This window comes from Magallana gigas, chromosome 9 (genome assembly GCF_963853765.1).
Source record: "Magallana gigas chromosome 9, xbMagGiga1.1, whole genome shotgun sequence".
In the NCBI taxonomy this organism is placed as follows: domain Eukaryota; kingdom Metazoa; phylum Mollusca; class Bivalvia; order Ostreida; family Ostreidae; genus Magallana; species Magallana gigas.
In genome coordinates this window covers 22,036,251-22,060,392 of record NC_088861.1, presented here as the reverse complement: position 1 = coordinate 22,060,392, position 24,142 = coordinate 22,036,251, and the positions used below count along the sequence as shown (strand labels likewise).

Sequence of the window (24,142 nt, the reverse complement as noted above, 5' to 3'; positions counted from 1 at the left end):
GATTAAGTTTTCGACCAATCAAAATTATTTATTATAATTAGAAAGATATAAAAGCAGAAACTGCATGTAGTAGTCGGCAGTCGAGGTAGAGCAAGCTGAAGGAACTTAAGTAAAAAAGGGGCATAGATTGTGACTGAACAAATCTTTCTTTCACCACGAGAAATTTCCACTTTTGATAGACCCCCCCTCCCCCCCCCCCCCCCCCCGCCCATTACCACTCACTCATCTTGTTTAATTGATAATTCAGAGTAAATAAGACTTTAAAGAATTAATTTTTACTATGACCTTTATAGCTTGGGTCATGAAATAGCAAACCTTGATAGAGACACATCCCCGCCCATCATTCATATAATTTTTTATAATTACTAGATGTCAAGGATTAATGAAGACAATATTCAAGAATTCCTTAAACAGCTTGTCCCACAATTCAAGTCTCCTATATGGGGTTAGTGTTACGGAGTTACTTGCTCCTTTTGTACAACACATGTCATTTGGACTAAATTGGCTCGGTATAGTATTTGAGAAGTTGATATTCAAAAGTTAACGGACGACGACGGACAAGCACGGAACACAATATCTCACCTGGGTCATTTAAGAGGTATGGACGGCCGTTGCCAAATTTGGACCATACTCTTTGAGATGGAGATCTCTGATTAATGATTAAAGTGGAATTACACACCTCGAAAACGTCACTCAAATTAACAGGACATTATTTGATTATAAAAGATAAAATGATAAATAAACTGTACATATGTCAAATAAGCGAAAAATTTGCAGTTTGGGGATAAAAAATGAATATCAAAAAAATTTATTTCAGTAAGTAAAAACAAAAGCCCCTGCGGGATTCAAACTCGGGATTACAGATCAAAGTCCGATACTTTATCCACTCGGCTATGGAGTAAGTTACATGTTGAAGTCTATAAAACGAAACGTCGTTTCGATCAGCGGTCAGCCATTTGTGATGATGTGTTCTTCCACCTTAACGAACAAAATTAAATTTTTAAACCTTTAGTTTCTTTTCCTTTCTAAATGCATGCAATAGTTAATGCCTAAAAATAATTTAAAAATTTAAGGAAGATCTGGAGGTTAATTTGTTGAGCTTTATCCTCCATTACTTCATTTAAATAATTAGCTTGGCTCAATGATAAATCCCAACACATTAGAATGAATCAGATACACAGTGTGTACGCCTTTATTTATCAGCGGCAGCGAGGCATTATCAGGTACTGCATAACTGTGTAATATTTGGCATAATTGAATTTTTTTTTAAAATTTTGAACAAATTAACAGTCTCAATCAACATACATGAAAATTATTATTCAAAAACATGAAAGAAAGATATTCAATATATCACAGATAAGCAAAATAATGCACAGGATGTTAAACATATACTAGTATATAATAGAAGCTCTTACAATGGACAACAAAATAAAATAACCGTTAAAGAATTAACAAATAAATTAAATTCATAAAAGTTCTCCTCTTTCCTACAAGTTTTTATTTGGCCGTTTTCGGTCTTGGTCGGAATCCCTTTTTCTTTGTCTCATCTACACCCATAGGCCTTTAGAGAAAAATAGAGCGATAAAATTAAAAAAATTCATTGAAAGAAGGTAAGTTACACGATTAAGTGTATCAATAACATTAAGGAAGAATTATCACAAACACTGAGTATAAAGAACGTAAAAAGTAATCCAAACAATTGACTTATTTTATTATTTTCTATCATGATAAGTGTCATGTTGTTAATTTTGATTTACCGGGTGGCACTAAATACAAAATTTACAACATGACAAAAATTTTGTATTTACTGCCACCCGGCAAATTCAAAATTTACAACATGACATAAGTCACAAACTTTAGATTCCGTTTTTATTTTGAGTGACCTTGCAAACCTACAAACTTGTATTCATTAATATTTAAATAAAATGCATATAATTATATATGATTTAGATATAAATAAGAAACGCCAGCGGTTAAAATATATATTGTAATACTATTGTTAAGAACCTTAATTTTTTACAGACACAATGAAATGAATTTTTCACATTAGACTTAACATCATTACTTACATTTAACATTTTTAAGTTCATTATATTACTCTCTTTTGTTATAGGGACTTACACCATGTAGGATTCCAATGGCCACCGTACGAAGTAAGAGAAAACCCAGGACTTGGTGATGCCCTGTGAATGCTTCAGTTTGTCCATATTAGCTCTGTTTTCTAAGTTTTCCTCCCTTCGAGCCAAGGCTTTTGCTCTTCTCTCTTCAAGATCTTGTTGAAGTTTAAGCTTTGCAGCTTCCTCCATGTCTTTCAGCTAAAAAATAACAATCAATTTACCAAGCACGAACCATTTGCCACAAATAATTATCTACACATATAATTATCTTCAGTATTCTTCAAAATCAAAACTAGTGCTTAGTGTATAATAATCGAAATCCAAGTTCCACATCCCATAACCTAAAATATCATGGGAGTAATGTGTTTGGTATCAAATATTTGCTGTCAACAGTCAAAAAGATTCAACAAAATAAATAAAGGCTACACTTTCGATCCAGCTCTGTAAAATTCTTAACCCTGAATAATCTTTCTTGCATCGAAGGTAGGTAGAAACACTTGTTTCCAATAATGATGTTACATATGATCTAGTCACACACTTGCACTACAAGGCCAATGACATATAATGTTAAATGAGATACAGAAATATAAAAATGTATCCCGTTGAAACATGAACTAAGTTTGTACCTCCTGTAACCTTCGTCTCTGTTCATCTAGTACTCTAAGCTCTTCCTCTTCTTGTTTTCGTTTTATTTCTTCATACTTCATCTGCTCAGCCAAAAGTTCTTGTCTGGAAAATCAAACTTTCTAACTTTAGTAACATCAATATTCTAGTCACTTCTTCTCGTAATACTGCAAACGTCTTTAATTCCACGTGTCTAAAATTCACGATATCTTGTGTTAGTACCTTTCACGGTGTTTTTAATTCCACGGATAAACTATTCCTTCAATGCAGAATAGTTAATCAATATTTTGTTTTTAAAATCTGATCAGTAATAAACATGCAACCATGCATTTACATTACTTTCTTTGGAATCACGTTAAGTTACTTTCTTAATCCCGTTAAATGCTATGAGAAAAATAAAGTATTTTGTCAACAAGAGATGTTTGTGAAACACTTATGCCCCCCTCCCTTGGAAACATCCACAAAGAAAATGAACGTAAACTGCAAATATTTTAAATTTGTCTAAGTCCAAGGGGAATAACTCGGTCGGAAATTGCTCCATCATACCCAAAATCTAATTTGACCTAGATATTATTTAGATAAACCTGCATACCAAATTTCATATTAATATGTGCACCCTCTGCGAAGAAAATGAGCGGAAACTGCAAATAACTCGAATTTTTCTAATTCGAAGGGCCATAACTCTGTCGAAAATCGCTCGATCGAACCCAATATCAACTTGACCTAGATATTATCATGATTAACCTGTATACCAAATTTCATTTCAATATGTTTATCCTTTGCAAAGAAAATGAACGGAAACTGTTGGTCGACCGACCGACAGACAGCAGCAAAGCAATATGCCCTCCTTCCTTCGAAGAGGGGCATTAACATGCATTGTATAATGCGCACCTGACATATTGGGCCTGAAAATTGGAGGAAAAACGTTATATGTTAAAAAACTAGATGACTTTATAATCAATTACTGAAATGCTAAATATGAATACTGATCGCAGACAACATGGATATACAGGAATTTTTGCCCTAAGGAGATGTCCGAGATAATAAGCGACAATTAGCGCACGTGTTCACAACAATGGCTTCGATATGGCCGCAGATCTACAGGGATGTCAAAATATAAATGTTAAACGAATCTTCCGTTATGATTAGTTGTTTAATTAACATTTATTGTGTTAAATCATATATAATATTCATGCTTGCTTTTATTAACTGATTTTCAAAGTATTATGATAACGATAAGCAAGTCGTTCATGTAGATTAAGCCCCGCTCATGCACACATCTATCATCAAACATCTGTAATGACGGTCTATATGGAGGTGCTGAATACACAGTTCAATATTCACGGTGGCTTTATTCTTCCACGTCTCAGTGTGTATCGCAGTCGAACGTGGAACATGTTTAATAAAAATCACTATTAAACATTATAATATCTACAGCTATTTTCATTTATTCACCTCTTATTCTCCTCTTCCTCTGCCATTTTTTCTCTTTCCATTTCTAATAAAATTCGTTGACGACTTATTTCTTGTTCTTGATTATACAACCTCTGCATTTCCTCTTCTTCCATCTTTAAGAAATTATATCACATAAAAAAACATTCAAAATTTCGTAATAGTTTTGATTAGTTAAGTTAAGGATAAACCCGACAGATAACCGGCGTCATTTACACACCTGAACTTCGATTTCTCTAACTCTTCTCTCTTGATCTTCTTCAGCTCGTACCCTTTCCTTTTCTTCCTCCTGTAATCAAATTATATTTCTAGTAAACCGTTTAACATAAAACTGTTACTATTTTTGTTACTCACTTTATTATTAATTAAGATTAAAAAAAAAACCCAGAATTCTGAAAATATACAATAAAACAATCATTATAATTAGCTCATTTCTTCACACCTCTGCTTGTTCCAGAGCTATTCTTTCTTCTTCTTCTCTTTTCATCTCTTCCTCCAGTTTCTTCTGTTTTCTCATTTCGAGATCATGAATTCTGTCCAACTCTTCCATTACTTTTTTACTTTCCTCTTCTCTTTTCTTTTTGTCTTGTTCGAATTTTTCCCGCGCTAGATCTCGCCTTCTCTCCTGATCCGCTTTCCTTCTCTGATCTCTCTCCTCTCGCTGCCGCTTCCTAGACTCAGCCAGGTATTGGTGGACCTCATCGACGGCCTCTTGCATTTCAAGTTCTTCTCTCCTTAAACGCTCCATTTCCAATTTAAGTTCCTTATAAATAAATCGTATCATATTTTCCTTATAAAACATGACTTTAAATTATAATGGTACTTATGCTTCATATTGAAAATAAATATGGATTGTTCACTTTATTAAGTGTTTCTATAGAGTTTCCTAAATCAAGTCAGAGAACAAAACTGAAAGATACCCTTCAGTACCCAGTTCTTAGTTCATAAGCCCTGTAAAAAAAAGTGTGTTTAGGGTAACACTGATGAAAAAATTAGGTTAGGTAGGTAGGGTTTTTTTTATTTTATCAATTTTTTTCTGCATGAATCCAAAGAATGTTTGGTTGTGTCATATTTAAAAATGGGTTTTTAATAGAAAAAATATAAAAATCACAATCGGATAAAAACAGACATCTAAAAAAGGTATGATCGGGGCATTTTTGTAGTTAGGTCGGGTTACCCTAAACACACAACTGATTTTTTAGGCCTAATTTTAAGAGTCCTTCTCCAACATTTTCATAAATAAAAAGAAAATCTACACCACAACCCTCCTCAAAACATTTTTATCAAAACGATGCTGCATTGAAAAAATGTTATGAGCAATATCAGATTTAAAAATGAAATTTCATTAATATAATATTCATAATATATTGCTTATATATGAACAGATTTTTTAATTTAAGCTTGTCACAAACGTTTGTCACAATGATAGTGTCTATGTGCTATTAACAACTTCCACCTTTTTACTTTGTGCCGTATCGAAGAAACCTGTTAAGTGCAACTCCAAAATACCACGTACAGTAATGAGAATGTTTCCTGTTGGGTTTTTTTCAAAGAAAGTAAAGGAGAACATAAAATTCTATTTTACTATCACAATATACTAGATCTAAATACAGTCCCAATTCCAAGTTTGGATTCTACCTTCTTGGCTGCTTTTCCACGTTTCTTTTATGTTGAATAAGAATTTGTTGTTGAATCAATATTCGTAGAAAAAAAATCAGTAATCGTGAATTTGATGAACACATAAACATGAACACAATCAATTTAATCTGGTTACAATTTCTGTAGGTATCCCGTTAGGCTGGACAAATACAACTTACTTACAGTTGCCTCGTCAATTAGCAATAAGAAAAAAACAAAATTGTCTATTCACGAAAAATACATTTCGCAGTCAAAAATTACCCTGGGTTAAAAGCTTCAAGAACTTAAAGAATTCCAAATAGAAAGACATCTTACCAGTTCTTTGTCCCTTGTCCTCTGTTCGTGTTCCTCTACGAGCTCTTGTCTGGCCATGATTTCATCTTCCAATTTACGCTTTTCTTCTAATTTTTTCTAAAAATTGATATATATTTTTTTTTTTTAAAAATCAGTACTTTGGTTTCATCAATATTTGTTGACTATCACTTTCTGTGAATTGTCTTGCTGCTTCAGTCCATGAAATCGAAGTTCAATGACAACAGACCTTAAAAAATATGATTACCATTGTCTACGAATTAACGTACCCTCAAAACAGTGATATTAAAACAAGAAAAATTGACAAATATCAATGAAACCTAGATATCGTATTTCATCCTTCCTTCATTATCAATGTTTATTTATTGATTAGGTGCTGAATAAAATGTTACATTATAACATTAAGCCGACTGCTGCCCCAAGATTTTGCTATAATCCATAAGACGAGAAAAATCAGTACATAACTGATATAGTTTTATGGTTCTGGTTTAAACAGCTGTCAATTATATGGTAATAAAAAATACAGTGCAAATACAGGGCAAATTTTGAAGGAAACTATTAGGAAGCCTAAATAAATCATTAGTGGACTAGTTTTTATTGTTAATCGAGAAATAATTTTTCCATCAAATGATTTGTAGGATTGCTGAAATAATATCATATACATCAGAACGTAACATTTAAATTCAATAAAAATAATCTACACTACAAACTCAAATGCAAATACCACACTGTAAAATTACATTTTTAAATATCTGATTAACCAATTTTAACAATTCACACACAATTCTAGTTGTCAAATGCAAGTTGAAAACAAATGAATATTACTGGTAAATCAATTCAGTTAGTAATTAAAAACGCTTCCGACATAACAAATGTATTGTTTCACGATATAGTAGGTCCCTGGGCAAGGACAAGTCGTGTTATCAAATTGGGACATATCAAGGTTAATTTCACAGCAAAAGATTTAAGTGTTCATACAATAGTACTGTCTACATACATCAGTAAATGTTAACATATCACAATAAACTAGCTTAAACCCTAAGATCTAATATTCTTGTTCCAGGAAGTCTTTGAAGACGCTTGTATAAACAACACTTCAACTTCAGAAATCACACTTTGTTACAATGGTTGATTTATTTGCTAAGAATTAATGCTAGCATAATATTACCGATAAACGAAAACTTTCCAATCTGAAAATTTATTATAGATAAGAAATCGTTATAGTCAAGCAACTGTTGAAAAAAGTAATTACTTATATGATAAGCAAATATAAAATATCATTAAGAAGGACTTGAAAGCTGGAGAAAGTAATTGGTATGGTTTGTGTTATAAATTGTATAGGTTTTTTGTGCCAGTTGAAAACGAAACATAATTAAATAGTGCACATTTCAGATCTTCAACTGAACAAGAGGTATGCCAACTGTGAAAATAATGTTAACATAAGATGCTGAAGCAATGAGATACCTTTTCTTCTATCCTCTTTTGCTCCTTTTTGAGTATTTTCTTACAAATGAATAATAAAATACATTGAAGCAATTAATGTTTTCAAGTCAATCGAAATTTCAATCATTTTGTCAGGTTTCTGGTTTAGGAATTGATATTTACAATAATTCAATTTAAAAAAAAAACCCAGCTTTGATTAGACATACCTGTGCTTGTTGGTCCTTTTCAACCTTTGCCTGACGTTTTGCCGAGCTGTCCTTAGCGGCCGAGTTTCCTTTACCGCCTTTTTTCTTTCCTTTTCCTTCTTTTACCGTCACAGCTTTTTCTTTCCCATCAGAGTTTTTAGAATCTTCAATAGTGCCAGTTTTCTCCATCTCTTCAATTTTTGCTTGTGCTACTAGAAGTTTTTCCTGTCATTGTAATATTGTTAAAAATATATAACTTTATAAACGGCTTTCATCTACTGTTACAGCAGTACTCAAGAAAAATCACGAAACTTTGGGGCGTTTGAATGTTTCAATTGTAATAATTTTAGAATACATGAAATGGAACCGGTAATTAAAATATTTGTATAACACAATTGATTACAAAAATTACTGAATGTATGTTTTATCTACCACTGGTAATGCGCAGCTAATGGAAAACTATAGAAAGGGACAAATAGTAACATAGAAGGCAATCTACATCATCTGATACTGACCTCTACTGCCATCTTGGCCTCTAGGAGTTCCTCTTCTGTGAGTCCAGTCTCGAGGTAGTTCTCGTCTATTGTGTGGTTTAAAGTATCGTCTACTATACTGGCCACTGTAACACATTCAGAAATTAAGCTTTCTTTGTCATTCTTTTTAATGCATCAGAACGAATCAATATGAAGCAAATGAAACCTTCCACCATAATGACAATGCTGCAACCAATCCCTCACTAATTATTTATAATGCTCCCAATCAACGATATCAGACTCATAAAATACACCCCTTGGTCCAAATTTTGAACACATGATCTGTAAGTGATCAGAGAGTCATGCAATATTAATTTTTCCTTGACACATTTACTCCCATTAAGACAAAGAAATGATTTGTGGTTGGGTTGTTGTAAAACTTCACTCTACAAATCAAGTTTTTAAATGACCGTATCATTTTAAAACTTTTTACAATACATCAAAATTAGTTTGGATATATAAATCTCTATGATAAATTACTGTTTTTTGTTTGTTGCAGCAGTAAAATTCGGTTTCACAAAGGGGAAAAGTTAAAATAAAATCTGTGCATAAAATACCACATTCATGTTTAAATCACAGTTACCAAAAAAAACCCCCAACATACAATGTGCAGAATGATGCAATCAGAAGTGGTGTTTACAGTTCTAAATAGATTGAACAACATAACTATATTCATGCATCTATAGTGTGTAGTCAGATCAATTTCTTCACTGAACATATGCCCAAATATTGTGCATTTTTGCATTATATATCACGTCCTCCGCCATGCCCATTTTACTTAAATACATACCACCATTAGTTTTCCTAGCTTTCCTATGATCTAAGAAAGCATTTCAATTATGAGTGAATAAAATTTGACATCTCTTTTGAATTTTGAGGTCACAACCATGTGATGATTGGACTTAAACTTTGTAACATTTGTTCATTTTCCTTCATGTTGTAACACTCCCATTTTAGTAGTTTAAATCCTATGGGTTTATTCAAAAATTCCTCAAAAAACATTTTATCACGTTAAATTACTATAGTATTATGTATGTCTTCGGATGTTTTTATGATAACTAGTATAAATAATTATTATGTATACAATCGTAATGATAAATAGTGCTAAAACTCTGTTGAAAAGATAGTTTACTTTGTTTCATTTGTTGTTCCAAGGCTGCTCTGGACTGTTCTGTGTCTCTATCGAAGGCTTCCTTCATGTGGTCAGGGATGACAAGCTCGTCTTTTTCTGGTGGAATCTCCACTTTTTGGTGGTCCCATACCTTTGCAACAGACTAAAAAGCCCCAAAACAAAATTTAATGATAGGCATATACCTGCATTACTTACATAATAAGCATTGGGAACAATTAATAAAGTATATCTTTGAGTTGATCTTTTACATGAATTTTGTTTTGTAAAATATTTCATATCTTTATTTTGTTCTCTGTAGTCTTACAAAAAAAATAAGTAGTCTTGTCAATTTTATCGATATTACAAAGACGGTGATCTCAATTAATTTTCAACTTGTTTAATGTGTTTTTATAAATTAGAGATCTGCAGTAAATAATCGAATGATAAAGTTTATGGTCTACAAATCTTAATCCATTGATTAATCACCTCAGCTTTACTGGCAGTATCAGCCTCTGGCTGTATTGAGGCAACAGACATAGCTTTGGTGACATCTTTTTTGGTTTTTGGAGCAGGTTGTTTTTTCGCTTTCTTTTCTTTTGTCTTTGGCTGTAGGGTAAAAAATACCAGAATAAAGTCACCCCTCGTTATCTATCAAATAATACTTTGCTATCAGAGGATAAAGTGTCTATTAGTTACAAGAATAATCCATGAAGCAACATTACATATGCATTTTATGTTTCAATGACGACTCGAAGTCAATATAATTTTATTTTCTTAACAGGGAGGAAATATCTTACCACTTTCTGTGGTGTCGGTTAGATTTTATTTTTTTAATTAACAGTACATCATTGTGTATACTTCAGGAAATAACTGACCGTTTTTTGTGGTTTCGGTTTGAGGTAGTCTGGAATGACTGGCATCTGGTCCACCAGCTTGGGTGGAGCTGGAGCCTCCACTTTGGTAGATATAGAGGGATCTGCACCGCCTGACCCATCTATACCATAGACAACAGTCAAAACATTCACATAACATCACCAGCTTAGACTTCTTTTTTGAATTTTTATAAATATCATATAAAATTATTAAACGTTCCTCTATATTGTGTGTCATTGCTATCTTATCGAAAAAATTGCTATTTTTACAGGTTAATTTTTGTAGATTATCTTAAGATAAAGCGGTTTCGTAAGAGCTAATTCATATTTTTGTAGAAAAATCACCAACTAAATCGTTCTGCTCTGATATATATTATCACGTTTCGAATCTGTCAAAGTTGTGAAACTAAATTCATTGTAAAACCCGCTAATATTTCGCAAATATAAACATTTAAAAGGTTACAGAACGTTATTAAGAAAAAAACCCAGAGAACATCTTTAACAAACTTGGTTCAAACGATTAAAAATCAGTTTCCCCTTACCAAGTCCCTTTGGTTTTTCTTTGTCTTCATTTCTAGAAAACAAATAATACTTATTATTGGATATTTTAATAAACAAATGATCAAGACTTTGAAATCAATCGAGAGAGCATATAATGTGTTTTAACATTGAATAAGGAAGCTGTAACCTTGAATTAAGATATCTACTCACGTTTGAAGCTGTTTCTTTTTGTCTTTATCTTTAACAAAAAGCATATAAAATGTAAATGCATCCATCCCCATGATTGTTATTAATAGGAAGACGACACTGTCTCAAACATAGACGACTCGCCGGACAGATATAATATAATGGGGCTTTCGCGTTTCATTGATTCAAGAATGGCACATATTAAAATAGAAAGTGAACCCCAGCTGACACTCCAACAATACCCAAATTAGCCTCACAGTTTTCAAAAGAGAGCGTGCTTCGCCAAAAGCAGACACACATTTGGGTACGTCCTTAGTCAATTAGCTGTATTAAACGCGACGGTTGTGTAAACATAGATGGAAAAATTAACTGCAAACAAAATCTAGTTTTGCGAGCCTCACCGGCACGCACACCGATATATCTCAGTAAGCTCTCACCAGAGAAATCAGACTGTCAACTACTCGTGTGTTACCTTGCAATCAGTTATCTTAATATGTATATGTACAGCGATCAAATCAACGGAACCAAATACACCCAATTGCTTAGCACATTAAATAAACATAATCATATTGAATATGGATTAAGCCATTAAAGAAAAGCAATAAAAGTGTAAACCATTTAAGTGAAATTTTAGACCAATAAGTCCAAAAACAAATATAACACAATCAATTCAATCTATTTAATCCAGACGTAAAAAGACAAAACAAATATGAAACAATATTTGCCGTCAAGTAAGAGTAAAATCTTTTTTTAAAGATATGACAATTAAGTGAATTCTATTGCTATACCTGCGAGGTTTTTTTTCTAATTGTCAAGTGTTTCATACAAAGGTTCATGACAAGGAAGCACGATAGTTAATACATTTCTCAACCAAGTGATATGCTTTTGAAATTCAAAAATATTGAAAATTAAACTAAAGATGCGATTGTCTTTTGATATTAATGTTTCCCTTAATAACATCGTGCAAATTAAATTCTAAACACTGTTGGAAATACTCTTTATAAAACAATTTAGATTGATAATGAAATCCACAAATAGCGAAGATTTCTATAGTATATACTTAGTTTAATAAATTTGTTCTTTTGTCATAGTTTCAACAACAAGAAAATGTAGTTTTCGATATTAAGACCACGCATTATTCTGGTACAGAAGTCCATTATACCACAACTGCCTGTTAATTGTACTATTTTCTCGACTACTGGTGCGTCAAAGAAAGGTCTTTTTTACTTATGAGCAATTCTTCTAGTAAATTCACCTACCTTCAACTGGACTGATTGACAAGTCGGGGCTGGCCTCCTTGTCTTCATCTTCTGCTGGTCAAATAAACAATGGACGGTGTTTCGTTAGTTGGATTTTCATCAAGACGAGGTGGTGATGACAAATTGGACAAATTGGCATTAGATGAACAATAATGATACCTAACCTAATACCAAAGTCAGCAAATGTATACTTGTAAGTGAATAGAAGCAACCAACAACGCTACCAAATCTTTTGATACGTGCAACTATACAACATCAAACAAACCATTTCTAACCCGGAGAAAAGGAACAATTTTGCACTGTAAAGATATTTTATTATATACATTCGGCTGACACAATTCGCAGAAGAGCAACAAATTCATGCTTGACAAATATTATATTGCAGGTTTCTTACTCAAACTGACATGCTGAAAAACACATGCAAGAGTTTGCTCCCTTATTACATTGGTACTGTTCAAGCGAGATGTTTTGTTATATATAAAGTTGTGAGAGATTCTTTAATGAATAACGTGACATGCATATTTCATTTTACAGTGCTTAAAATTAGAACATGTGATAATAATATACACATATCATTCCCTAACAATTGGATCACAGAACATACCTGTATAAAGCGGTCTAGAATAAACGTTTCACAATGTTAAAGATTAATTTATTTCGTCGATATCACACTTCAATATGAATTATGATTTTCTCGAACCAATGTATATGTGATTAACAGTAAGTCTAAAGGTCACCCACCTTTCTCAGATTTGTCTGCCACTGCTTTAAGCTCTTTCTCTGGTGCTCCCTCATCCATAGCTTGTGCTTTTTGTGTGTCAGGTGCGTCCAGTTCTTTCGGAACCGGACTAAAAGCTGGTGCAAGAGGGAGGCCATCTTTGGGCCCTTCATGTTTTATGTCTTTCGGGCCTTGCAATGAATTATCTTTATCAGAGGGACCAACGGGCATTTTGTTTGTCTTTTGAGTGTCTGGGGTGTCGGCGTCATTCGTTACATTGGGTAAATTTTGTGAGGACAATTTCTTTGTGATTGTTACAGATGGTGGGGTGTTTTTGCCACGAATTTCAGGAGAGGGGATTTGCTTAGATATCTCGTTTACTACAGTTTTTTGAGGAGTTTGTATGGGTGAAACTGTCTTTTGGACAGGAGACGGTGACTTTTTATTGCTTTGTGAAATTGATGTCTTTCTCAAGACAGGAGATTGGGACTTTGACAGATTGGGAGATTGAGATTTCAGTGACGCCCTTGATTCAGTTCGTGCTACAGAGGCCCGTCTTTCTGGTGAACCCTGATCTTTTAATGATGTGGGCGATTTAGTGAGACGTGCAGGCGAAAGTGAAAGGCTTGTGTCGTGTACATCTCCAACTTTTGGTGAAATTTTATTTCCTTCAGTGCCTTCATCTATCTCATCCCCTTCTCCAATATCCTCCTCCCCTATCACTCCATATCTAGCCAAGTCAACCTCAGTGCCTGCTGCCTCCTCACCCCTTTCTTCCCATTCAAGTTCATCGCCCTCGTCATCACCACGTGGAATGTGCACACCTTCACCAACAAACCCTACATCAACATTTTCTTCCTCGGGAATTACTCCTGAAATAGGTTTTATATCAACTTTATTGACACCAGGGGGTTCTATTAGATCTTCACTGAGAGTTGTGCTAGTTTCAGCATCGAATTTTTCAGATTCACTACAAGGGTCGGGCTGGGAACTAAGTGCACTACTCATGTCAACAATGTTATTTGTGGATACACCCTCACCAATTCTAATGCTTGGAATAGCACCAATACCAACACCACTGTTATTTAAAGAATCTACGTCAAGTTCATATTGTGCAGATTTATCACAAGTATTAGTGTTTTGGTCTTCCACCACCAGTTGGAATTGATTAGAACTACTTTGGGGTTCACTAGCCAAATCAGTGCTACCTTGTCCCTCTACTATTAACACTTCTACATCATCTGATTGTTGATTGGTGTCCTCTGCCACATCCACACTTCCATCACCAGAGGGTTTGGGCCCATCACCTTGGCTGTCCATATCAAAGTGTGAACTTTCACCTGATGCTAGATCAAATGTGTACATGTGTGGTCCAAGATCCGTGGAATCTGTGTAGGCAATAGAGGAGCCCTCCATACCTGACAATGGATCATAGTACAAAGGAAGGCCTTCCTCGTCTTCTTCTACAATACTTCCTCCTGTAATAGATGAGTGGACGCGTCGTTTTCCTCGCCCTGGACTTATCAAGTCCGCTGACCTGCTTCCTATGGAAGGAGCCGAGGAGCGCCTAATGGAGACTCGAGGTAGGGAGGATTTAATCTCCTTGACTGTATCATCTGTTTTTTGTAAAAAAGACACAAAATGGCAAAGCATTGGAACACTAAAAGCAGGTCTAAGTAAAGGCACAATTATCTAAAAGCAATATTTAGGGACCTGCACTGTCTTACTGACTACAAGCTGTGCACTCATATAGAGCTTAGACAGAACATGCTTTATCACTAAAACAAAAATGAATTTCACATGTAGATTTCACTACACTGTTTATCTACCAAAACAAAAGTTTAACAAACTTCTGAACAACACTAATAAGGACAACACATATAAGCCCTATAAAAAGATTAATGAGTTAATAAAAAAACACATATAATTCCAGGTAAATATTTCATAATAGTTGTTCCATTGCATGTGTTTGGTTTTTTCTTTTTTTACATTTAAAAATAAATTGAGGGGCCATAATGATTGGTTCATGTCTCCACCACTGAGACAATTTTTTCAACACAAAATACATGTATACTTCTAGGTACAAACTTTTCCTAATTATTGACAAGAATAAGTTTTTGTGTCACCTTATGATAAAGAGATGACTTTTATTCACTGACGTACAGGTAGATATTGAGAAAGACTTGAAAAAGAAATTTAATCAAAAAGAGTCTGATTTAGTGACATCTTAATTGAACAGAACTTATATCTCATGGGATGCTATAATAAAATTTCTAATAATCTTTCAAAAGTAAGCAATAATCCAGAGTTTTTGTGGTTTTTGGGACCCTGGAGGTTACCTGAGGCGGGCCGACCCATGTACGTGCTGTAGGACTTGAGGGATGCCCGGAGTTTACTGGCAGAGAGGATAGAGCGAGGGGTGGTACTGCCAGATCTACAAACATATACATAAAACCTATAAACAGCCTGTCAAATACAGGAAAGATCCCACATTGTTAGGATGTATGTACAGTGTACTCAGTATTCATTTAGGATGTGTACCCAACTATTACGTACATACACATATACCTTAAGTATACATATCTCAATGACATATGTAATCTAGTATCTCAGATTTCATTTGTCCAGTCGTACATAAATGTGTTTATTTTTTGTGCCAATTTTAAAAATCACCATCTTTAATTAAGATTTAACTTTTTTTTAAAAAATGATACAACTCCTGCCATTTATAAAGGTTCTCATATTGTATTGTTATTGTCCGAAAGACGTAAAATCTTTTCTAATTCTTCATGCATTACAATCTTAAGTATCATGAATTTAGTATCTGGTTCTTTTACAAAAATTCAGAATATTTGAGCCAGTGGAATAGTTATTAAAAAAGTTTGTTATTCAGTGTAGATTTAATTGTGTATAACTTGTATTGCAAAAGGGAAATCAGAGTGTCGAACCCGGTAATTTTACAAACATTAAACATTGTTGCACTCGAATTGTTGATGTTTACATGACAAAGTGACTGCATGTGTAATATGAAGACTTCAATGATATTGTTACACATTTTCCAACATAATAATCAAATCTATGATAAGGAAAAATACTTTAACACTAATTCCTTCATGCAATCAAACATTGCTGAGGATTGGACATCTATACAAAGTAATTTGAATTAATTTGAATGGGTATATATGCATGCATTAAATTAACGGCCAGATCAAAGGCAGCTTCTTACAAAGACCTTCAAGATTCTATTTATAGCAAAAGCTCAAAATATACACTGAGGTATTAGAATAATGCTCTTAAAATATAACAGGCAAGTACATTTGTAATATTATAATCCTCTTATGTTAAAATAACAGACTTAAAATCTTTACATTTCTTTTGATATTTTTGACAAGGAGAAAATGATTAGCAAGGACTGCAGTGTACTACTCTGATGAACAAATGTTGACCACTGCACGGCCAGTTCTTCAAATTTTCTTGTTTAATAGATATAAATGTTTTATTTATGATTCTTAATAACCATGCAATTAAGTTTTAAAACAATTTTTTTTTGGAAGCTGACATTGATGTTGAATCATTAGTAATAATTTATGCTTCATATGAAGTAATGATTTTTGTTTGAAATTGAATGAATTAATTAGAGGAAAATTTGATTAACGTTTTCAATCAAAAGCAAATTCGATTTCTATATTATTGTGTAATTAATTTTTTTGCATCGTCTAAATTCATAATATGTAATTAAAATATTCTTTAAATGATATGAACTTTATGATCATAACATAACCATCACCACTGTACGAGGACTTTGACATGGACGGCAGAAAGCTTAAGAGTAAAATGAACGTTAATGCAAAATAAACAACTACAGGTGACTCTCTATGGCTCAAAGTCCATGGGACCAAGAAACAACTTTGAAGGATCAAGAGTTCAAGAAATCAAGAGTAAATTCGCTCAGTTATATAGGGAAAAAAAATCGGGACTCTAGACTCACTTCAACTGATTAAGAACTTTCTGCGATCAAAGTTCTAGCCATCAAGAGTTACATGTAATTTTTAAAAACATACTCGTCTGAAATATGAAACAGATCTAGACCAGCTAATAAAACAAAACCAACAGACTCTTTTGCAAAATCAACAGACACAAATGCAAAATAAACAATCACTGATGTAAAAACAACAGTCACGCACTAATTTAAATTAACGCTAGAAGGCATGCAAAGAGGTATCAGGAGAAATCGTATCCTGGAGAAAACGTAACACGGAGAAAATGTACCCACAAATAAGGTGCTTTGAAAAATCGTAAAAAGAATTGAAATAGTTAAAAAAATCTATTCAAATGCAATAAAATAACTTATTCAATAAACATTTGTATCATTTTGCTTTTGTTATTGCTTACATAATCATGTAAATTAATAATTACACAATACAGACACTTAGCATTGTTTTTGAAAGTGGGGGGGGGGGGGTCTAAAAACCTTAAATTGAGAAATTGACAAGTAAAAAAAAAATTATTAATTCTTTTATTTTACAGTAACATAAAAGATAAGAATTACAAACACTTGTGTCAATATCAGGACCAGTACATTCTATCAAAAGTGAATCTAATAAATCCATATAGGATAGATTGTGTGCTTTAATATATTACTCTAATGGCATCTACACCAAATGATATTTAATATTGAAGGGTGTTAACCAAGATCGACTCAATATTGAAGCATTCAAAAGTAATAATTATTAATACTCCCATACCAACGAGAACTATGGCCCAGGCCTTAAATCTCCCAGTGTTCTAATCTATTCCATTGTCCGTAGACAAGGAACACTGACTATACTATACAACAGGTGTCATAGCAAGATGTCTTAGTCACAGATAGCTGTCAGACACAGAGGGTCCCGTCACAAAGCTCCTTTGCTTTGTGCTCTCTCACTTTTTCTTTCATTTTATTGTGAGGGCCGGGTTTAAAGTCTTTAAAAACCTACTTTAAGTGCATTGTTATTGATACATGCAAAAGTGACTAATGTGTGTGCACTCTGCATATTAGAAATACATTCATGTTTTGATTGTGGTGTAAATGGTGTTGGCCAAGTGTTGGACTGAAGTAATTTGAGACATAACATTAAATTCCTGTATCAAACAAGATTATCAATTTGCATTAATATCATTGTAACCTATTTTGATGAAAAAAATATTGTCATATCAAACATCAAAAAATAAATGTGGATGTGATTGAACTCCTAATGAGCAAATCACTCAGAACATAGTCATTTTGTACGGCCTTGAACAAGGAACAGGTTTGCAATATCAAATATGTTTCAAGGTCAAGATCTAGTAAATGAAAGGTGCCTACAGATTTATGAAATTCAAGATATAAATTCTTTTAATGATGCTTCATAACAATATCTTTGTTTCATATGGTGTACTGGGGCTTAAATTTTTGGTAAACGCAATGAAAAATCATCTTTTAACCAACCATTTTCTATGAAATATGAAGGATAAAAGTAATAAATTTCAGAGTTTTATCTGTTTTTTGACTAATGAAATATATCTAGAATGCCTACACTCTCTCCAAAAACTGCATTAAACAAGCTCTTGACCTCCTCTTTAAAATGATGTCAAATTGAATATAGGTACTGGGATTACTTTTCCCATGATTAAATATAGAATGTCAAAATATTGTTTTATTATCTACATAATTCCTTTAAAGCCGTAAAATACAGGAAAAGATTCATCAAATCAATTAAGACGTCATAATGGTTCTAACCCAAAAAGACAGTCTGGAATCATTTACTAGATCTTGACCTTAAAAGTAAATTGATTCTCATGTAGCCTCACCCTTGGGATGCTTGAGTTCTGGTAGACTGCTGAGAAACTGGTCTTGTAAACTGGTCTCCAAAGCTGCTGCGGTTTTCAAAAGTACCGGACTCTGTGTTGTAAACTATGGGCCAGCGGTTGTCTTGTAGGCCCTGAAGTATTGCACGCAATTCCATCGCTTCCCGACTTCGAGGTATATTGGTGTCACCACTCATGTTAGCTCTGTAGCTGAGAATTTAAATAATAAAAAAACTCAAAAATTAAATTTTTTAAACATGTAGACTCGTCTGACACATTGTACCTGCATGATACAACTACTTTTTACATGTACCGGGTAATTAATTTTACAGAATGGACTTTGTTGCTCTTGTTTGTAAAAAATCAAGTGTGTCCTATAAATATAATTTATATTATATAATTCAATAAACATTCATGTACAGTACTGTATTTCACTGAGAGAAGAAATAATCTGACAGAATGTCTAGACAGATATTTCTCTTATGCAACTATCACTCAGACAAGTCCGTAATTATTGCAGCTAGCTATGTACTACAATGTACAGGAATTGGGAATCTAAAATACCGGCATACAGTTTGATATTGTTAATGTTTCAAAATCAATTCTGACCATTCTATAAATGATATACAACAACTTATATGATTAAGAAATCATTGTTTAGAATAATTTGAGTTTGAAAATGTATTTGTTGAAATGAATTAAATCGAATTATGATTTTTTGTATTAACAAATGCTATTACGGTAATTATTCAGTCAAATTCCTCTACATCATCATTAAGAATCTAAAATCTGGATTTGAATTCCAAATTATCATTTAAAAGTACACCAGTGTTGGTTTTAAAATGATCCTAAGCAAAGAAAACTGAGGTTTTGCAATTTCAAGAATGTTTAAATGTCAGTTTGAAGAAAATGACACAGGCATAAGTAATCAAAACAGTGGGAGTCTTGAAATAAATCCATCACTTATTTAAACACAAACAGAAAACATGATGGTGAATTGCCATCAGAATTTATTTTATCACCCCTTTGACTGTTTTCTGACAGAACTATAAGATCCCTCAAATGATCCATGTCATTTCACTAAGTGTACCTATAAAACATTGATAGATTGAATATATATATAAAGTAACAGGATCCCAAAGTTAATATTCAATCTGGCCATAAAAATGTACTTAACTTATTTATTTACAAGGATCTAAAAATTTTACAATCTAGCTGACAAATCAAACTCAGTTGTATGTGAAAAAATAAACTGTAGCTAAATTAATCTTTCGAGTTTCGTTTTTTTTACAAAGCTACTCTGTCTGTCTGTGTCTCTCTCTCTGTCTCTCTCTCTGTCTCTCTCTCTGTGTGTGTGTGTCTCTCTCTCTCTCTCTCTCTCTGCTGAAAAGAGAGAGACCTCTCTCTGCAGAATTACACACTGTCTCAGCTCTATCTTATCTAGAACGCCTGAGACGTAAGGTCAACAGGTAGGTGTTGAATATCTACCCAACGACCAAAAGACGGAAAACACAGCAGACTTATCGATCAATATTAATCCATTAAAGCCAATCCACAGATGTGAAATCAGTCCTAAGGGGAATCTCAGTCATTCTGATTTTCTTTGCTGTGACAGGTATTTTGTTTGCTCAGACTATGAGCTCAAAAGAAAGAAAAAGACAGAATTGCTAGCTCTCTTTCTTTGGTAAAGGCACCGATGAGATCTAAGCTCCTTGTTTTCTTTCTTTAAAATGGTCAGGAAAGAGAAATGAAATGAAAGAAAAAAGCAGCAGAGTTTCTGAAGTATTTAAATGCGCTAGATTGTTTGATGAAAAGCTCAGGTTTGAAGTATTTGTAATCAAATTGTAAATCAATTTTTGTGGAGGTTTGCTCGAATACACAACACTACAGTTTGCCAATATCACAGATCTTTCGCTATGGGTCTGAACAAGCAGACATTAGATATGGCTATTAAATTGATAAATAAAATGGTGCATTTGCCATTAGTAAAATTATTTATGACTAAGTCAAAGGTTTCAATAATCTTGATCAATACTCGTCTGGTCAAAAATAAAGAAAACCAATTCTGAAAATCCAAAAGGGCATTTAAAGCCACTTGTTAACAACCAGTTATATGTGAGAGCTAGCTATAATTACCAACAGTCAAGCCTTATACAGTTACACCATTCTAAAGTGTCAAACAATCATCCCCTCATTATATCCCCTGATAATCCTGTTTTGATGTTTGAATAAAGGACAAATAATAATTTTCTCATTTCGATCATGAGAGAATGGAAAAATCAAGATCAGAGAATGGAAAAAACCAAATTGACCAGATGCCAAGGCTAAATTACAGAAAAAAGTTAATATTAAATGGACTATATTTCCAGTACATTATAATGTACATTTTTACAGTTTCAAATGAAATACATGAATTTACAAGGAAAAAATATATATTCTCCATAAATAAAAATGTATTTCTAATATATAAAATTTCCTATGGAGTTCCTAATTAATGAAAACTAATACATATTAGTATGTTAAGGAATAATCCATGAATAATTTACTTTACCTGCAATTTATAAACATGAAATTGAATGACTGCATGAACAATCATATTACCATTCCATATTGATCTTAATATATTAGGACTATCAATATAAAGTGACCATCTTCCTTATGAGAAGATGTATTATAACTGCATCACATATCTCAGTCATTAACAGGGATTTAAAATTTTAGTCTGCTCACACTTGATCTTACTTTGCTCTAAATTTGAGATCCCTGAGATATGATTTGAGATCTTACCTTGCTCTAAATTTGAGATTCCTGAGATATGAGCTGAGATCTTATCGTGCTCTAAATCTAAGATCCATGAGATACAAGTTGAGATCTTACCTTGCACTGATTTTGAAATCCCTGAAATATGATTTGAGATGTTACCTTGCTCTAAATATGAGACCCCTGAGATATGAGTTGATATTTTACCTTGATCTAAATATGAGATTCCTTTGATATGATCCGAGATCTTACCTTGCACTAATTTTGAGATCCTTGAGATATGAGTCGAGATCCTACCATGCTCCACAAGAAACACAATGAGATCTTACCTTGCTCTGAATTTGAGATCCCTGAGATATGAGTTGAGATCACAGCCAGGCTGTGAGCGAGTATCAAGTTCTCTTTGGTTTTCTTCTTTGCGTAAAATTTTTATGAACATTTTCTTTTTCTCATCAGATATGCTTGCATTTTCTTTGTCATATTCCTTGAAAAAAAGGAGTTCATTATGTAATTTAAACATCCATATATGGATTGCATGGTTTCCTATCATTTAATAGCTTTGAGCATGTCATATATATGCACTCAATATCTGATACAATTTATCTCCATATAATGATGCAAAGATACTGTGTACATAGCGACTAATTGATATACATGAAATATATTATCCTCTTTCAGTTACAATGTAAAAGTTACATAACGATTCAACTTCATTTACACACTTATTTTGTTTTCATTGGAATTGTTTTGCAAAGATTTCATTTAACTTCCCGTGCCCGCAGTGAACCTATCCAATAAGTAAACATGTCCTATTCATCGTATCCAATCAATTCTATTTACATTTCAAAAGTGTTAATGGGTTTTCAAGCATGTTGCCACTAGTTCAAATATTGACACTATAAAGCTCTATATGGTATTTACAATGGGAAAATTAATTTTGTGCAGAAAGAAAATTGCAAGTTTTCCTTCCTGACCAAACAAAATAGGAATTCATGTAGTCTGTGATTGCTTATTATAACTACATATCTTTCAAGAAGATGGCTATTACAATGAAGTTCTAACCCCAGTATATCATCTTAGTATTTTAAGTTATTGAATTCCTTTGAACTTTTTAAAAAACTTTTTTAAAAGCTGGATAACATGGATAAGACTTTAATAACTTTTGTAGCTGAATAATTCTTTTTACCATATGTAAATATACAAACTTTAAAGGTATCTTACTGCTTGTAAATGTGCATGCATGTAAATGAGAAAAACTGGCAACAGGCATTAACTACACCAGCACTTAAGAGATGCACAATCTACAACTGAGTTTTAATGAATTAAATTTCCATTAAACTAAAAACAAATGTACGTACCTCCTCATCTCCATATTGCAATATAGACATGGCCAGTCTGTCCAGAGAGCCAATCTTCAAGGAGGAATCCAGCAACTTCTTCACTCTGTGGGTCTTAACAACCTTAGGACTCCCATAGCTCTCATTAAGCTCCTGGTCATCTTTAGGGGCAGTGAAAAGCATCAGAGCCCCCTTCTTAGTCAAGTAAGTCTTCGGGAGGTCATACTTGCTGGAGTGGTCCACAGAGGTTGTCTCCCTTGAGAGTCTGTTGTGAGTGGTCTCCCTTTGAAGTTTCTCGGAGCGACTGATGGGTGTGGCGGGAGGGGCCATGCCACTCTTGAACGAGAGCGAGGTGGAACATCGTGACATGTGGCCCACAGTAATGCCGTGTCTGTGGGGTTCCTGTTCATTGATGAATGGTAACTTCTCCTAAAATTAAAAAAAAAAAAAAAAAATAAAACAAAATTATAATAATTAATGTTCAATGATTATTAACATATTACACATGCTAGATCAGCATTTGGTCAAAAGTATTCTTCAAAAAGTTATATATCATCATACATCACACATGAAGATGAAGTATCTTTATACACCATCATGACACACAAGTATAGGGTCAGAGAAAAATAAGGCATATTATAAGGTGACTTAGTTAAATGAATTAACAATTCTAAGTTGTATCAAGAGATCTATGTTGATTTAAAGGTTAATTATTCTTATTGTAATTATACATTGCCGCACTGTATAGTGAAATTGTTTTTATACATTTAACCTTTTTCTTTTCTTTTTTTTTAAATATATAAAATTATTTTTTTTTTAATTAAGATTTTTTTTATCTTTAATTATCTCTAATCACAAAACATTATTATGTGAAGTCTCTATTTAACAAATAAATTCCTTCTCTTTACTTAATTTATAAATTGTAAAACACAAACCTCTGCAGCGTGATCAGAATAGGGATCATAATGCATCCCGTCCCAGGAGCCATATCCCCGTGTCAGCGGACTGAGCATGGTATAAATTATATATTCCTAATCACTGCACATTTTCCTTTAAAAAATTAAAAACCCAAGTTGACATGTCCTGTAAAGATGATAACCGAGCACAGTATCACACATTTACTTTTGCGTCAGATTAATCGATTATTGATCGTTGTGCATTGTGGAGACTTCTGAAGTGTGTAAAGTCTCGTCCATTTATTTACCGCTGACAGGGAAACAAATATGGACGGTTCCACTTCTGACGATAGGAGAGCATGACATTTATTA

The 24,142-nt window shown here is 33.2% G+C and overlaps 1 protein-coding gene across 13 annotated transcripts; it reads right to left on the bottom strand.

Annotated features, from left to right (window-relative positions):
- Positions 1-1,191: 1,191 nt before the first annotated feature.
- On the bottom strand, positions 1,192-24,093 carry LOC105322785 (golgin subfamily A member 6-like protein 25). 13 transcript variants are annotated; one of them, XM_020064971.3, is made up of 25 exons: positions 23,810-24,093; positions 22,896-23,303; positions 21,867-22,021; positions 18,781-18,987; positions 15,291-15,385; positions 14,160-14,567; positions 12,975-13,823; positions 12,234-12,287; positions 10,999-11,026; positions 10,830-10,861; positions 10,291-10,409; positions 9,902-10,021; positions 9,437-9,578; positions 9,095-9,124; positions 8,287-8,390; positions 7,793-7,996; positions 7,608-7,646; positions 6,147-6,242; positions 5,832-5,855; positions 4,636-4,956; positions 4,414-4,482; positions 4,197-4,309; positions 2,744-2,846; positions 2,122-2,315; positions 1,193-1,561 (listed from the first exon to the last, which is right to left on the bottom strand). In XM_020064971.3, the coding sequence occupies exons 1-25, from the start codon at positions 23,885-23,887 to the stop codon at positions 1,498-1,500; spliced, it is 4,056 nt and encodes a 1,351-aa protein (XP_019920530.3). In that variant the 5' UTR covers positions 23,888-24,093; the 3' UTR covers positions 1,193-1,497. The 13 variants fall into 13 exon arrangements, with proteins under 13 accessions (XP_019920519.3, XP_019920525.3, XP_019920530.3 ...); XM_066070645.1 differs by having other exon boundaries at positions 14,292-14,567; XM_020064974.3 differs by having other exon boundaries at positions 1,194-1,561; positions 14,370-14,567.
- Between the last annotated feature and the right edge of the window lie 49 nt (positions 24,094-24,142).

What these genes read in the sequence shown, in the direction of transcription:
- LOC105322785 (XM_020064960.3), bottom strand. Translation starts at nt 23,887, where the DNA reads ATGCTCAGTCCGCTGACACGGGGATATGGCTCCTGGGACGGGATGCAT. An exon ending in GATCTCAAATTCAGAGCAAG is followed by an intron (nt 18,988 to 21,866) that starts GTAAGATCTCAT and finishes TTAAATTCTCAG; the next exon opens with CTACAGAGCTAACATGAGTG. An exon ending in GGAACAACAAATGAAACAAA is followed by an intron (nt 9,125 to 9,436) that starts GTAAACTATCTT and finishes ATGCTTTCTTAG; the next exon opens with ATCATAGGAAAGCTAGGAAA.